General features: G+C 34.5%; 1 protein-coding gene and 1 long non-coding RNA gene across 2 annotated transcripts; one reads left to right on the top strand and one right to left on the bottom strand.

Annotated features, from left to right (window-relative positions):
• Positions 1-10,120: 10,120 nt before the first annotated feature.
• On the top strand, positions 10,121-13,758 carry LOC116428805 (trypsin). The gene is made up of 7 exons (XM_031980917.2): positions 10,121-10,324; positions 11,540-11,646; positions 11,714-11,823; positions 11,968-12,106; positions 12,888-13,001; positions 13,071-13,254; positions 13,507-13,758. Exons 1-7 carry the CDS (start codon positions 10,234-10,236, stop codon positions 13,608-13,610), a joined length of 849 nt encoding a protein of 282 aa, XP_031836777.1. The 5' UTR covers positions 10,121-10,233; the 3' UTR covers positions 13,611-13,758.
• LOC143175009 (uncharacterized) lies at positions 13,699-15,644 on the bottom strand. Its single transcript, XR_012999567.1, has 3 exons — positions 15,414-15,644; positions 13,866-14,392; positions 13,699-13,780 (listed from the first exon to the last, which is right to left on the bottom strand). It is a non-coding gene; the product is annotated as an uncharacterized LOC143175009 (long non-coding RNA).
• Between the last annotated feature and the right edge of the window lie 1,088 nt (positions 15,645-16,732).

The raw sequence follows: 16,732 nt of genomic DNA on the forward strand, positions 1-16,732 counted from the left end.
CAATGCACAAACTGAATTGCAAACCAATTAAAGTCTCAATAGTTGCACTGTTGGGACTTCTGCAGAAAAATTTCAAAATATAAATTTAACCGCTTGGTAGCTCTAATGTTAACACGTTCACGCTGACGCGTATTACTGGTGGCTCACACTTCGATATCACATTAGACGGCGTGTACCATTGATAGCTCACATTTTGATATCATATCAGACGGCGTATATTATCACATACAGTGAACATTGAATAATTGCAACACTCAACGAGACCGGAAGGTTGCACTTACGAAAAGGTAGAATCGAATCCACTCCAAGAAACGAAGATTTTAGCATGGCGGATGTAAGAAAAGACGTCGAAGCGTTCGATAACATTAAAGGCTTGCGACAAGCTTGTGACTTTTACTCAAAAATTAAACTTTTTTATTTTTGACTATTGATGAAAGTAACTTCCACCATCAGGTTTTTTGTTTTTCTGATTAAAATGACACGAAACACGATATAATGATGTTCATAATTGCTTGTGTAATAAGCGATTGAAAATATAGAAAAGGATTGGGAATAAGAAAAAGAAGACGTTGAAACTGTTGAGTTCCACAATAGTTGGATTATGCGACTCTTCAACTGCAACCGGTCGACGAGCGCTATGGTGTGGTAAAAGGAACCTGAGGGGGATATGGTGGGGATGATGATGTTGTAATTATTCAATGTTCTATTTGTTTGCTAAATATAAAAAATTTCTATATAGTTGAAAATTAATTTACTTATTGATAAGTGCAATATTTTCAAAAATTTTAAGAATTTCACCGCCAGATGGGAAAACAACGTGTATTAGAGTGCCGGTGTGAAAATGTTAAGCTACTATAGTAACTGTCAGTTATCTAATGCAAGTTCTTTTGATAACGCGTGAGCTTATATGAAGCTGAAACTTAGTGGGAAAGAAATATTAAATCTTAAACAAGTAATGCAAGAAATTCATCGTATTTGGACATCCTTACTGTAAAAACGTGAGATTAAATTGGTCTACAGCATATCTTTATATTTTGTGACGTTGAAGTAACAACGACGTTGAACGTTTACGCTTATCTGTACGAAAGGTTAAATTAATTAATTACTTCATTTCATTGGCCACCTTGCGATAAAAAATTAGGTAAATCAACAAGATGCTAATATGTTAGTGTGTGAGTTTACAGTCACTCTGGCCAACGAAGGGTTAATCCAAATTCATTTTAATCACAAATATGAAGCATGCATACATGGGTTATAAAACTAAAATACAAAACTCTTCTATTATTAAATTTGAAGGTGCTTTAATCGGACAAACTGTACTCTGAGAAGTACAGTCCCTGATAAAAAAATTAGGGCCAACATTGATGCTATGTTTGAGAAGATTAGCAATGAATCAGCAGTCTGATTCTTGTCTGGTCGTTTCCTTATATTAGCACTAAAATTACCAGACGGGTCATAAACGACCTATGCCTGATTTCTTCCTTTCGCAATTATTAAAAGGATAACAGATGTTTTTCCGAGAAATTATTAAAGAAATTGATTTAACGCAAACTCTCAATAGATGCAATTTTGGAGTTTCTGTAGGGAACATTCAAAAAGTCAATTTACTTACTCGGTAGTTTTAGTGTTAATTTTGTATAACTCAGGCTTAATCTGTTCGCTCAATTCTTAGTCCTAACCCATTGCACTCCAGGTGCGTCTGTCAGACGCTAAATGATTTGTCACGACAAAATCGTAAAGTATGATATTTAATATTAAACTTTCTATAATACATCAATATGTAAAATACTGAAACAAAACAGTTGTGTTCTTCGATTCATGTCATTAGAAAATATTGAGTATTTCCAATGAATTACTTCTAGACCGCAAAAGCTTAACACCACGACGAAGAAATCATTAAATTATCTTTTGCGCTTCCAATATTATGATTATGAGACTGCAGATACAGTGACACACAAAATTATTGGCACACGCAGGGAGTTAACCGAAATATGAAAAATAAAAAAATAATAAAAAAAAACTTTGAATACTTTTGATTCAAAAAATATAATGTTTATACTTTGAACTAATAAGACTATTTTAAAAAACACCAATACGATTACTTATAGTTATGAAAAAACGAAATGTTACAACTCCGTGCGTTAAACTAGGTCACAAAATTATTGGCTCACGTAACGTATTCTATGAAAAACAATTGAACTACCCAATTTCGATCGTCTTATGTTTTTCTTTAGTATTCAGAGACTCAGTATAAGACATTATAACCTTCGATTAATATCGAAGTAAACAATTTGTTGAATTTAATAAAACGATATACAAAGCAAAGTACTACTATGGTTGGAAAAGGACAAGAAACTACTTTAGAAATAAGAAATATAGTTATTTATCATTGGAAAAATGGAAAATCATATACAGAGATTGGAAATATCGTAAATAAAAGCTTTACAATTGTAAGAAATATTATTAACAGATTTGTAAACGAAGGCAGAATAGCATTATCTTCTTTAAAATTTCTCTAATAAAACTGTTTCGAATGAAACAGTCCGAGGAGTGCTACGAAAAAATTCATATAATGGTTGCGTAACCAGAAAAAAATCGTATGTGAATGCCATAAACCGAAGAAAACGGCTAGAATACGCTACAAAATATATTTCTGAGCCTACTGAATTTTGGAGAAATGTAATATTTTGCGAAGAAAGCAAATTCAATATTTGGGGATCAGATGGTTACTAAAATGTGTGTAGAAAACCAAACGAAGAAATGCATCCTAAGAATCTTCGTTCAACGATTAAGCACGGTGACGGCAATGTTATGGCGTGGGATTGCATTAGTTATCATAGTACAGGAAAATTAGAATTTATTACTGAAACAATGAACAAGGTGATATATTTAAACGTTTTAAAAAATGATTTAAAAGGTAGTGCTGAAAACAATGGGCATTTTAAACGCGTTTCAGTTTTATCAAGACAACGATCCAAAACACAAATCAAAACTCATTCAAGAGTGATTATTATGTATTTGCCCAAAAGTTGTAAATACACCACCTCAATCATCGGACTTAAATCCGATCGAGATGGCGTGGAATAGACTTGACGATAAAATAAGAAAACATTCGATTACCGATAAAAGACATCTGCAAAATAAACTAGTAGAAGAATGGTATAACATTGAAGAAGATTATTTAAAACATTTAATAGAATTGATTCCAAAAAGACTTGTAGATATAATAAAAAAAAACGATACCCCAATAAATATTAGTCACAATAAAATTCTTATGTTTTTCAATTGTTTTTCGTAGAATACGTTACGTGTGTTAATAATTTTGTGACCTAGTTTAATTGTATTTTATATTTAATTGCACGAAATTGTTACATTTCGTTTTTTCACGACTATAAATGATAATATTGTTATTTTTTAAAGTAGTGTTATTAATTCAAAGACTAAATATTATGTTTTTTTGTTAAAAAGTATTGAAAGTTCTTTACTATCGTTTTGTTTTTCATGTTTCCGTTAACTCCCTGTGTGTGCCAATAATTTTGTAACTCAATTTTGTAACTGTACATTCTTTCAAACATTCCTAAACGTGCATCATATACACGGAATTGTGATCAGCGTAGTTATAAGAACTGAACGTGTTATCTTTATGTCACCTCGGAGTTAACGCGTTCCAATTAAAATGCCGCGGCGGTGCGCCGCGATGAATTAATGCATAACGCGAAGACATTGTTGCGCAAGAAAAATAATGCAACAGCTCTTTGTCACGGGACGTAAGCGCTTAACCGAGTTCGTGAGTCAGTCGCAATCCGCACGATCCGCCCTGATAAAAAAGCATCGAACTCGGTGGCGTCGTATTGGTCTGATACGATTATTGAAATTATGTGAACGGAAGTTGGCCGGTGATGGTCGGGTGGAAGGGCCGGGGGCAGAGGGGTAAAGAGAAAAGGGGGGGAGGGGCGACGTTCATCCATATTTATGGGGGATTCGCGTCTACGCCGGATTACGAATGCACGTTTTACGGGAATTCGACCGTTTGCGAGCGGACCGTGAAATATTTTCGGGGGTCGCGCGAAGACCAGATGAATAGGGACTGGTGGAAACAACCGAATGAAATACGTCGACCAGTTACGAAAATCGTCGCGATAATTTTTGCTCATTGAGAGACGGTGATAACGCAACGCAAAATTATCGGGTTACATAGTAGGTACCGTCCGTTGCAGCGAACCTGGCACTCTCGTCGCAAAGAACAGTGCCAGACTTAAAAATCTGTTTTTGAATAAAACCCTATGCATTTTATAATACATATCTAAAAATGAATAACCCTCATGGCTTTTTTAACAATGATCTTCCGTTTTCGAAAGAAGTGAGCTATAAGTTTGTATATTACCGCAATAAGACTATCACCAGAATCTTACCATAAGAAGGTGTAGCAGCAGCGGTGTCATCTCTAGCTATAACGCTGGAAGTCGTATGTTTGAGTCTCCACATGCTTTTGGAACTCTTTTCTTTCTTCCTTTGTTTTTTCTTTGAACTGTAATGTCTGAATAACTTGTATTTTATTATTGTCAGTGATCAGATTCGAAGGCGCACATCTTGCCCACGCGAATTAATTGTTGTTATATTTTAGTACCTATTGTATTATTATTATTATTTATTACATGATACATAACATAAAATATTCCATATAAATATACAATTTTTTTATTTGTTACATACTTTACAATGACTATCATTATGTATATAACCGTATTTTGTCGAAAAAATTATAGTTGATTTTAATTTTGGCCAGCTAAAACGACAAACTTGCCCACTGTACGTCCGTTGCAGCGAACTTGACACTCTGGTCTGAGTGGTCAGATTCGAAGTCACACAGCTTGTCCACGGAAATTTTCGGTTATAGTATATGATTCGCTGGGCCGTTCACGCACACTAATCTCATCGCGCGATAAAAAGCGCGAAGAGCCGTTTCCAGACTTGCAATTGGATTTCTCGAAGCGATTGTATCCGCCCGTATGACGTCACGAGTGCCAGGTTCGCTGCGACAGACGGTACTTACATGGGACGCGGCCCGATGTTCGCGTCCCGTGGTCGACAGAGTAACCTGTACCGTGCGACCGAAATTATACCCGTGTTTTCCGATGTCTGTATTTTTAATGCAGAACCCTACCACTGATGTTTACACGCTCGACGACGTCTGTTTTTGATCCTCTGTATTTGCTAATGACTCATTAGAGACTTTGTTGACACCGACTGAAGTTCTGCTTGTGTTATCATTGCGGTGAATCCTCTGATGATAGTCATCGTAAGGCCTCGATCGCCGGTTTGTAATTTTTTCCTTTGTCAAGTGTGATGTGTGAATGAGTTTCCGGGTTTTGCACGTTCGCACAGTCTTCTAGATTTCTCCGGAGAAAAGAAATTTAACTCTATTCCCTTTGGTAATTGTTAAGAAATTTTTTGTTTATATTGTATGTGATCGAATTCACTTTGAATTTGTTGCAAATACGTATTTTTGTACAATCTTAAAAAATTTAAAAGAAAATTATAATAATAATTATATATTTGTATTTGAAATGATTTTAAATAACATAGTGCGTCGAAGGTTAAGTTGAAAATTCGAGTTTGTTTCTCCAAAATAGTTAATATAAATTTCATTTGCATCGATTGGTTGCACTAAATATTAAAAGAGAAAAATAACTAAAATATACAAAGCTACATAGTGAATTAAGAAAATTATATTAAAATTGAATATTCATTAATGTAATTAATACGTATCCTTTCAGTTTAAAATCTTTAGAGAAAAACTCTTCTACTCCTGTTTCATGTACAAATGTAATCATTTTGTTTGTGAAGTTAATCAAGAGGCTATTTTCAAGACACCAAACTTTCTTCATCCATTCATGCTTTTGCAAACTAAAAGTTTGTAAGTAACGAGAAACTTCGAAAACACGTCATAATAATTTGCTTCTTATAATTTCAAATAATTAGTTTTTATTTTACTAGAGTATTATTTTTAAATAATTATATAACTCCGTCCTTTAAATTCTTGGTCCGATAAATGGGTTCTATAAAAATAGGCTTTCATCTGCCTGCACAAAGTACACGGAAATGCTTTCACAGCATTAAATACAGTATCCATTATTGCAGTAGCTGAATATTTGATTGCTCTGTTATCTGAACGAAGTGACCTTTTGTAATGGATACCTAATACTGTTTCAAATACAGTGGACAACATAATTGAAACAATGATCATAATACAATTGTATACAATAGGTAATAACATAAAACACAATTAATATATATTTTTTTTAAATAATATGTTCAAACATTATAACATTGTATAATAAATATTTATTTATTTCTCCAAATTATCGGATTTATAACAAAGGTATGTGTTACGTTGTCGTAACGTTCCGTGTAAATGGTTGAATTCTTGTCTCGATCGGAGAATGACACACGGCAAGTTGTTAGTATAAAAGAAACACTTTATTGTAACTACACAGATTTTGAGGAGATTCGTACAAAGTTTGGTTTCGCGACGTTTATGAAGGTAGCGCGTTTCTGGAGTTGTGTCCTTCGAGAGGTTTCGCCGTGTTCTCTTCGGTTCCCGTAGCGTCATATTTTATATAAACTTGGGTTTTTTAGGATTGGTCAGTTGCATTTTTGAGTGGAGGAAAGTTGTGATTTGTCATTCATCGTCGTGATTTATAACTATTTATTTGTGTTTATGATTGTAGAAGTATCCTAAGTCGCTTCGCTGTCGATTAGTTTATGATTCAAGACGAGTAAGTCGAACGTAACAGTATGCTAGATCTATAAACTGTCAGCATAAAATAGGTTTAATATGTTTTGGCTTTTGCTTTAATATGTTTTTAATTTGTACAATATTCCCGTGAAATTTCATTCCATCGTTCCCTATTCCTGATAGATATATAATTTAGCAACCAACGATAACAGAGGAATTTAAAAAGTTTACATTCATAACTCAAACAGTATTAATAAATTCGCAATTGAATTCAAATCATGCCCTTAGGCTGACTACAAAAAGACAAAATATTGAGTTGACGCAACTTAAAATATACAATAAAAACGGGACAAAATATTTTTTTCATGATATTCTGTACAAGTAAGTCTCGGTTAATGCAGATTAAAATAATGCAATATTTGATTTAGTGCAAATAATAAAATGTTATCAGACTTCATTTAATGTGGATATATATTCAGGTAATAAGAGATTTGCGAGACATGTGTCATCGATACAGTCTTTTGTAAAAAAGGAAAATCATAAAAATTGAGACAAAGACTGCCTGCTTATTATCATATGTACGAAGATATGGAGAAGCAAACGGAAATGCAAACCTTATTAAAATACTTCGTAAAACAATGAGCATGTTTATTTTATTAGAAATGAATAAAACATCTATGTAAATATACATTTAAAATTTTTCGTTGTTTACCTTTTAAAAATTAGAACCAATTCTTATAATAAATGTATTCAAATAGTAAAAATTCGAACAGTACGATCAACTTTTAGAGTTGGAGCCGCCCATTGGGTAAATCGATTAATTCCACTTTTCAAATCTTTTAAGATTTCATTATTGAAGCCTTTCATTGGTTCTTAACTTTATATCTTTAAAATAAATTTCATTAAGACTGGATTTGGTACCACGAAATAATAAAAAATCTTTTGGCCATGTAAATATTGCTATAATAATAAAAATTACTTCAAACATATATATTATTTAATGCATTTTACATGTTCATTAGATTGAAGCTGTACCTGTAATAATAAAATAAAATACATTCTACAATGATTATTTGATTTTGCATTTAAAGGGTAACTTTCAAAATCAATACATAACTAATGCATCACTTTTCTCTACTTTTTGTTTTGTGGAGTTAATCGATTAGCCCAGTGACTGGCTGATTTATTCCTGACATTAATTGAGACTCTACTTGTATACATTATAAAGGAAATAATTACCTGCAGTTTCCGGCATTCGATTACGTATATTTTGAACATAGAGAAGATTATTTAATATTATATTATTGTGAAACAGTAGACTTTTGTGCTGTTTCGTAACGGTCTTCAGACAGTCCACCTAAGATCTTGGAACTTCTAGTTTCTCGACGATGAATCTTAACACTAAACGTACCGACACTTCGTAGATATATTATATCTATTTCTACCGTAACCAGACAAAAAACTGATTATAAAATAAAGATAAACAAGTTAGACGGTAAATTTTTCTCATGCAAACAGAGACAGAATAAAAAACAAAAATTGAAAAACTGATAATTCCGACAACATCGGAATTTAGGGAGATATAAAGTTAAATGAACGAAAGAAAACAGAATTTTCAATTAAATTCCAAACCTTAATAAATAAAAATTAAATTTCTAAGAAAATGAAGGGAAAGTGTTTTATTGACAAGTGCAACTAGCGGCGGTAGCCACTAGAATGCCTACAGCTTCGCTAATTTTCAAAATTTTGAAATTTTCTTTCCACTGTGCTTTCTTCAAACGCCAACGAAGTGAAATACAAAGCAAAAAAGAAAAGTCGTTTTCTTGAAAATTCTAGATCAGAATCCGTCTATCCGATTGGCTTTATATTTAAAATACTTTTGTGGACCAGTTCAAATGCACATTGTAATTAGTTCGTACGGGCATGGCTCCGCTATGCTATACGTTCCCGCTACCATCCCACAAAATGAAAAATACCTCATAGAAACGAAATTTCGTGCTCTTCGGTCTAGTAATCAGGGCGTTGCGTCGCGTCGGTACTGCGATTAATACGCTGATGGATCCGGCCAACTGAAATCACTGAATGGCCGGTTCGATCAAAAACTTGCGTTGACAATTATGTAAATTACCGATGACTGGGTCTTAATGGCGGACGCGAAATTGGAAGGTTATCAGCGATTCCGGAAACGATGCGTCGAATAATGTGGAGCTGCCCCGGGGAGGTCCGTGTTATTTCGTCGATTTATTAATCGTAATAAACTACGGGGAACGAGTAATAAGAACGGGTCGTGATATCGCGCTCAGCCGATTTATATTTTAATGCCAGCGAACGGGAATCAACGGCCAATTTTGTATGGTCAACGATTATATGTTAATTTAATAATGGATATCGTGTTACTTGGCCCCGTTGATGCGTGAAACACGCGCACACGCGTGCACATGGCTGTCGCTAACAGACGGAATATTTACCTCGAGCGGACGACTCGTTCCGTGACAACGGGACGCGATCCGGCGCATAATTGAAATTATTTTTGAAGATAATACGCTGGTACACTTCCGCCGAATAAACTCGATGTCCCGACGGAAATGGACCTACAAAGTGAAAATAATCAGGATCGTGAATAAATTACATACTCGGCGGAATACGCGTCCGCGCGCTACTTTCCCGGACGACTTAACTTTACAATGAGTAATTATCGTCGATGCGAATTACGGAATATTTAATATTTGACTGTCGTGTATGAAACAACAGAATTTTAATGTTAAATCTATAGAAACATATCTTCTTTCCAAATACAGCTTTGAATTTTATCAACCGATGTAAGCACCACTGTGGTTTATGTATTTTTATTAACGACTTACTACTTTCGGGTCCTGTTTTGATAAAAATTTACGTTTTCGGAAACGATTATGTTGGTTTTAGGAACTTTTTATAAACTCTAATTTAAAAGAGAATGGTAATCTCAACGTAAAGATTGCAGGATTTCAAATAATAAGTATGTAAAACATTTGGAACCATGCAAATATTTTTAAAGAAAAACTGTTAATAAAGTTGATATTATAAAATCGGATGTTTCATATATAAATACCTAATGCATCATTTATATTTTATATATTAATACAATATATTAATGTGGTCCACCATATACAACAATGAAATGTATACGAAAATGCGATTTATTGTTGGGATTCCTAATTAATACCGGTTGCATAACGAAACCAACAGACCAATTAGTCGTATGATTCTAATTTACAATCAGTTGCGACATAGTTGAGCTACTGTGTCTTCGTTGTTATCTTAACAACCTGACTCATTTTCTAGCCGTACGTGAAAAACATGGGGACTACGACGTGATGACGATTTAGCCCTTAATGTCGCAGCATTAGTGGCATTAGCAATTCCCAGATAAATGGAAACAGAGTGCGTTAATCGTGGGATGTTTTTTATTGCAACAATTACATTTCCGTGGCTTTATAAGGAATTCGCTTCTCCCGATGACCTCAAACGTGGTCACGATGCATGTGTTATCGGCGCTGGTGATTCTTAGTTGTTCAATATTGTTAGCGGGTTCGCTGTACAGCCCAAGTAAAGTATATTTCATTATTAATACATTGCCGCAAATTATACTTTTCTACAAAATAACATTAGTTACATGTTTTATTATGAAAAGTAGTCACGCATTAGGCAGTATTTTTTCTGTGAATTGTTATTAAATAACTAAAATAAATAATTAAGAATATAAATATTAAACGATTAAAAACAAATAAATGTAATATTACATCATTCGATTGAATTGCATTATTATTACTGCACGTTCATTAGGCTGAATGCCATAGGTAACGTTATTTATAATATAGAAATGTTTTCGAATAATCATCGTTTAATTGAGTAAACTATAGTAATTCGATTTGGTCGGGGGTTACCGGTGACCCCCATAGTATTCAACGTGTTAAGAATACTACTTCTTATAATACCAAATTATTGTACATACAGAAAAAAATGAATATAAAATAGGTTTTACTGTTTTTTATTGAGAGATATAAAAACAAACGTAATTTCTGAATTTTTAAACAGGGTACTAGTTTTTTATAACCAACATATTAACTTTGATATAAAAATTATCCAAGTAATTGAACATGAAAAAAACGACTAACAGTTCCTTAAAAGTAAATTAAATAGAAAGTCAAAGCTCACAAATGAAAGTGACACACACAAACATCTAATCAGACAAATAAAAACATTAAATAATGTATCATGATTGATAAGTATTCATAAAGAAATGATCGAAAATTTAACAGATTGCACGTACTAGCGCGTCCCATAGCAAATTAACTGCCATATCATTCATGTATTAACGGCGTAGCCCTACATATAAAACTGCTTAAATATTTTCTTCAAAGGCTTCGCCATTCAAATACGAATGACGATAAAAGACTTGCAAAAAGTACTCGAAACATATAACTTGTACGAAATATATTCAAAAATGTATTCCTGCGGTCAAATTATATCAATAAACGAAAAAAAGTATGTTGGCATCCAGAATTAACTCCAAGAATGCATCTATCGATATTTTCATTGGTTTACAATTCAGTTTGCGTATTGCTAAATCAATTTCTTTAATAATTGTTCTGAGAAACATCTGTTATTCTTTTAATAATTGCAAAAAGAAAAACTTAGAAACGAATCATTCTGACCCGTCTGCTAGTTTTAGTGTTAATATTTTCTACATAATGGTGGCAGTCAATGTGATGGTGGCCAGTTGTGTGTAACATTCCCTTGAATTGAACGTTGTATGCACAGAGAATTATCAAGAAAGAATCAGTCCAGAGTCAGCGTGGCCACCAGGAACCCTTGAATCAAGAATTATCGGAGGAGAGAAAGCCACCATAGAGAAATATCCATTTGCAGTTAGTATAACCCGCGATCGATCTTCACAGTCGATTTGGCATTTAGAAAATCGCTGGCTCTTCGCAGGTCTCGTTGCAGAACAATGGCACGTTTTTTGGCCACGAAGTCGAGCATTTTTGCGGCGGCGGTATCGTCGGAGAAAAGTGGATAATAACGTCAGCACAGTGCGCTCTCAGGCAAGATTAATATATCGTATTGTTTTGTACAATTGGCTTTGCATATACGATTGCACGCGATTTCGATACCTCTCTTCATCCGTTTATGGTTTTTTTTCTTTTTTTCTTTTATTTTCTTATTTTCCATTTCATCCTCTTTTACAGAATATACGTGAAAAGCTTTCACATAAGGGCCGGCACGACTTGTTATTATGAGAACGGTGACATCTACGGTGTTAAAGGCGTTGTAATCCATCCCGCTTTTAACCAGCATAATTATGATTACGACGTAGCCTTAGTCGAGGTAAACATGCTTACACATTTCGTTAGCTAGATGAGAATTTTCAAGCACACGTATAACATTTGCCAGTAAACTTGATCACTAAGGAATGTTTTGAAAGAATATTTATGCAATGCAACGAATTTATTTACGAGAGAAATTCAAAAATATTGAATATTGAATGCTTGGAGAATTACATTTTGGCCTATTTTGATCCATCTCTTCAAGAGTCTAATTGAACTTCTCGATTCCACTAATGATTAATTTAAGCCCGCTTTTATTTATATTTGAACTGATAAGATCACCGTCGCAAGTGATAACCATTGCGGGTATCGAATGCGGTTAACTAATTTTATTATGTTCGAGATATTATATACTGTTTATTTACGTTTTCTTTACACTCCGTTTACAATTTTGTATATTTTGCTATTTTTCTTATCATTAAAGAGTAATCATTAGTTTTCGAAATAGCATCTGTTTTAATGGAAGAATCGCTACCGTAAATAAAAAGGATAGGTGCAATTATTGCTTTTAACTCTCCAACAACAAATGATCAATAATAAAATGTTCATTTTACACAAATTTTACAAAGGCACACATGATACCTATTATAATTACACGTGTATATAATGATACAAATAAATTAGTAAATTGCCGAATACATATAGATGTAAGTACAACAATGGCTTTTGCTGGGTCAAAATGACCAGGAATTCGTCATACAAGATTCAAAGTGTCGAAATATAAAAATTCTAAACACGATTATGTTACATAAAAATGAAAAACAAAGTATCCTTCTGCGCAGCTCTCCGAAAAAATAAAATTCGACGAAACGAAGCAGCCGATCCAATTACCCATGCTGCACTCGGAGATCCAAGATGGCGCTCAAGTGCAAGTGCTCGGGTGGGGTGCGTCCGAGGTAAGAACGACGCTAAAGCTTTCCGGAATGTTGTGTCTTGAAACGGGATATTGCAACGGAGCTGTTTAGTTACTAGGTCCCGTCTCGGATGAACTTTTATGCAGCACGATGCAGAAAATTAATAACGAGGACTGCCAGCAAGCCAACGGGGGTAGCTTATTAACGCACAGAATGTTTTGCGCCTTATCAGACCACGCCAGCGCCTGCGTCGGAGACTCAGGTTCGCCTCTCGTTTTTAACGGCGCCTTGTTTGGTAAGTTCTAATATCTTACTCGACGGTTTCATTAATAATTCGGTGACATCGTGGGACGTGGTACCGACGTTTGATTAATCGTGCGGCAAGTACCTTCTTAGCTCGCGTACATTCACTGCAAATGAAGATGAATCAGAAATCGAAACGCATTTGATTATTACGTGTTGCGAAATATGAAATTTTAACGGACGATATTATCACAGATAGTTCATTTATTAATTGCAGCACAATTTGTATACAATAATTTTACAGGTGTAGCATCGTGGAGTCGTTCATGTCTATTTGAATATCCAACTGCGTACACTGCTGTAGCTGAAGTGGAAGACTGGATCATCAAAGTAATAAACGCAGCTTAATCAACAGCGTATCCATAAGTTATTTTATGAGATATTCATCTTGTTCTGTGCACTGCGATCCGGCGATGACCAGCATCACTTAAACTGTCCTCAAAGTATTCTGAATATTATTAAAGTTCTAGTTATGTATAGAATAAGCCATGTATACTTCCGCAATGACTCAAGTGGTACTGAAAGGATAAGGAATACGAATATTAACAATGTACAATTTTATCATCTATGCAATACAAAATAAACGTAAATTTATATACTCACATAAACCGAAGCTGCACCTTCACTTTCGTAGAATTCACGCGAATTCTCATAAATACATTTCGAAAATAATATTGAAAAAACGGATGAAACGCGATATTTCCAATTTAAATAAGAATTTCAAGGGAGATTGCGTTGAACGAATATTGCGTTTGCTTTACCGCAAAGAGAGCAACGCGACAAATAGAACATTTCGAGTGTGCACACGAGATGTTCGCCGTGGAAGGGTAAGGAGTGTACACGACAAAAATGTCGATGCTCCTGCAGCTCGGGCGACGAGGGAAACTGATAGAAATCCGTATAAGCCAGGGTGGAAATACTTGCGGCGCTATAGCAGACCGGCGCGGAGAGAAATGTTTAATTTCGAGGCTCTTCGAGACGTCGCTCCGCGAGCTGATAGCTTCGGACTGGCCACTGCAATAACCCTATTAAACCGCAGACACGATCCAATAACTTTTCTGTCACCAACCGCTCACGTTGTCCTCCATTCGACTGCTATTTTCGTCTCGTTGCATCGCGGTTTATATTCCCTGGAAAAACAGACATTTACACGTACCGCTGGAATGAATTTATAACACGTGATCGTCAGCTTTTCCAACACCACGGATCTAACGGTATCTCGATCAACGATCTGCTGAAAAGACGGATAAGTTCGATAAATAAAGTTACGGTGGACGATATTGCACAAAAATAATTTACGACCTTGTAGGAGCGGTTAATAAATTATAAGAGATTCTCGTGAAGATGGTTCTTTTCTTTTGAAGCTGTTAAAGACTTGAACAGTAATTCGCTGTATTTATGCCATTCATGACGCGCGTTGTTGGGAACGTTTTATATGAATTACTTTTAGCGCGGGAATATATTTGCCTGAAGAATAGAATATTTCGCCGACTTTCATTTTGTAAATAATTTTACTGCCCGTGCGATTGGGTAAATTGTGTTAACCCTATTAATCTCAATAAGATAATCAATACCAAGCGAATCTGTAAAGAAATGTTATTTTGCACTTGATGGAGTGTATCATATTATGATACTTTATGATATATTATATTATAAAGTACATTTTTCCGGATATATTTTATCGAATATCATTAAGTAAATGAGACTGCTTATGGTGTGTATAGAAAAAAATTTTTCGGGATCAACAACATATTTCAACATCATTAACTTCATTGAAGAAGTACACCTCTCCCTCCATTTACACAGAGTATCCGTTCTACGTAATTCGATTTACAAGAATGAAAATCGCGTAAATAAAATCTGTCGGTATAGAGAAAATCAAAATATTGGAAAGAAAAGCTGGCACATTATACCAGCACATAACACATGTTTATTTCACATAGCTTAATAAAAAGAAATAATAATGACATTTCAGAATACAAAAGTAATTTTATTCCGTGTCACTAAATTCAGGTCTCGTAAATTGATATCGCGTAAGTAATGTTATAATTTACCACATATAAAAGTATCGCATAAATGGAGGGATAGTTGTCAAATACTTTGATCGATTATATGAAAGAACACTGTAAATGATATGAGCTATTTAGATACCGTTCTTGCGGTAGTGGTTTTAGAAGGCGTTAAAAAAACGACGATGTGAGATCGACGTTTACAGCATTTGAAATCGTCAGATGGCGCGAACATTTCAATTCTACCATTCACTGGAACGCTGCGGCGTGACGCATCTGAGCCAGCCATTGGATTAATTCAAAAACCATGGCTCCGATTCAATAAACTTCCTGTCATTGATTCGCGTTTACGACTGACATTCGCGGAAACGCCTTTTCGCCTGTTCCACTATTTCCGTGCCATGAAAATCACTGGAACAAGAGAGACAGTCGAATATTACTGCGAGATGCGGCTGCACAAAGATGTCAAAGATGAGGAGCCACCGATATTCGATTAACCTTAATGTACTGGTAATGTCGTTGCTACTACTCCAACGAACGTTATTACATTCTAACGACATAACGCGTGTTACCGTGTGCACGTTGGGGAATGTATAGAAACGTCGCCAGCTGTAATACCTTCCCTGCGTCGCTCTGTGCGCCAAGCACTGTTTTTCAAAGTGGAAACATTGCTTTCTGAAATTATTATAATTCAATCACTTTTGTGCGAGCATTCATTGGATCATTGTACTGTACATTCACATCTTGCTGGGAATAAAGGCTAAACAAATTGTGTTTCTATTTGCAAGTAGGCATTTACATGTCGCACTTAATAAGAAGTTCTTGCTATTTTAACGTTTATATTAAATTAATTTATTTTACCTTTCTAAATTTCTTTCTTACTCAATCTAGATTTCAAGTTTTCATTTTCAAATTAAACATGAAACAGTTTCTTTATGTAATTAATATTTATACAAGAATAATCGATAGTGAAATATTATATATCTCGTACTTTTTCTTTCGTTTAATACTTTTTTAAGCTCTCAATCGAAATTATTTTAGTCTGACCTACTTTTTCTGTATTCAATTACTTAAATATACATCAGCCTTGATTTTTCATGCGCTTGAAATTGTTCCAATCGTCACATTACAATCATAAGGAATTTAAAATGATCAAACTCTGGGAATAACTTATCCAATATTGCAAATTAAAAATTAAACGATTTAATTTTAAACCTTCACAAGATTAATTAAAGTTTCTACCAAACCAATTTAAAAATCTCCTGCTGTGATTCCCAATAAAGCACGCCATACTATTTCGTATCCTTTATAACGAGACACGAATGATACTGAAACCATTTCGCCGCCCGTTAAGTCACCAGTAAATGCTAGAAACCTGGCAAATGGAATTTGTCGAGGATGAAAGTTTGACCAGAAAGAATCGTGGTACAGCCGTGACGATCAGCCAGCAACGGAATGAAA

Source organism: Nomia melanderi, chromosome 10, assembly GCF_051020985.1.
Source record: "Nomia melanderi isolate GNS246 chromosome 10, iyNomMela1, whole genome shotgun sequence".
Classification (NCBI taxonomy): Eukaryota; Metazoa; Arthropoda; class Insecta; order Hymenoptera; family Halictidae; genus Nomia; species Nomia melanderi.

What these genes read in the sequence shown, in the direction of transcription:
- LOC116428805 (XM_031980917.2), top strand. Translation starts at nt 10,234, where the DNA reads ATGACCTCAAACGTGGTCACGATGCATGTGTTATCGGCGCTGGTGATT. An exon ending in TCGGGTGGGGTGCGTCCGAG is followed by an intron (nt 13,002 to 13,070) that starts GTAAGAACGACG and finishes GGAGCTGTTTAG; the next exon opens with TTACTAGGTCCCGTCTCGGA. An exon ending in TTTTAACGGCGCCTTGTTTG is followed by an intron (nt 13,255 to 13,506) that starts GTAAGTTCTAAT and finishes ATAATTTTACAG; the next exon opens with GTGTAGCATCGTGGAGTCGT.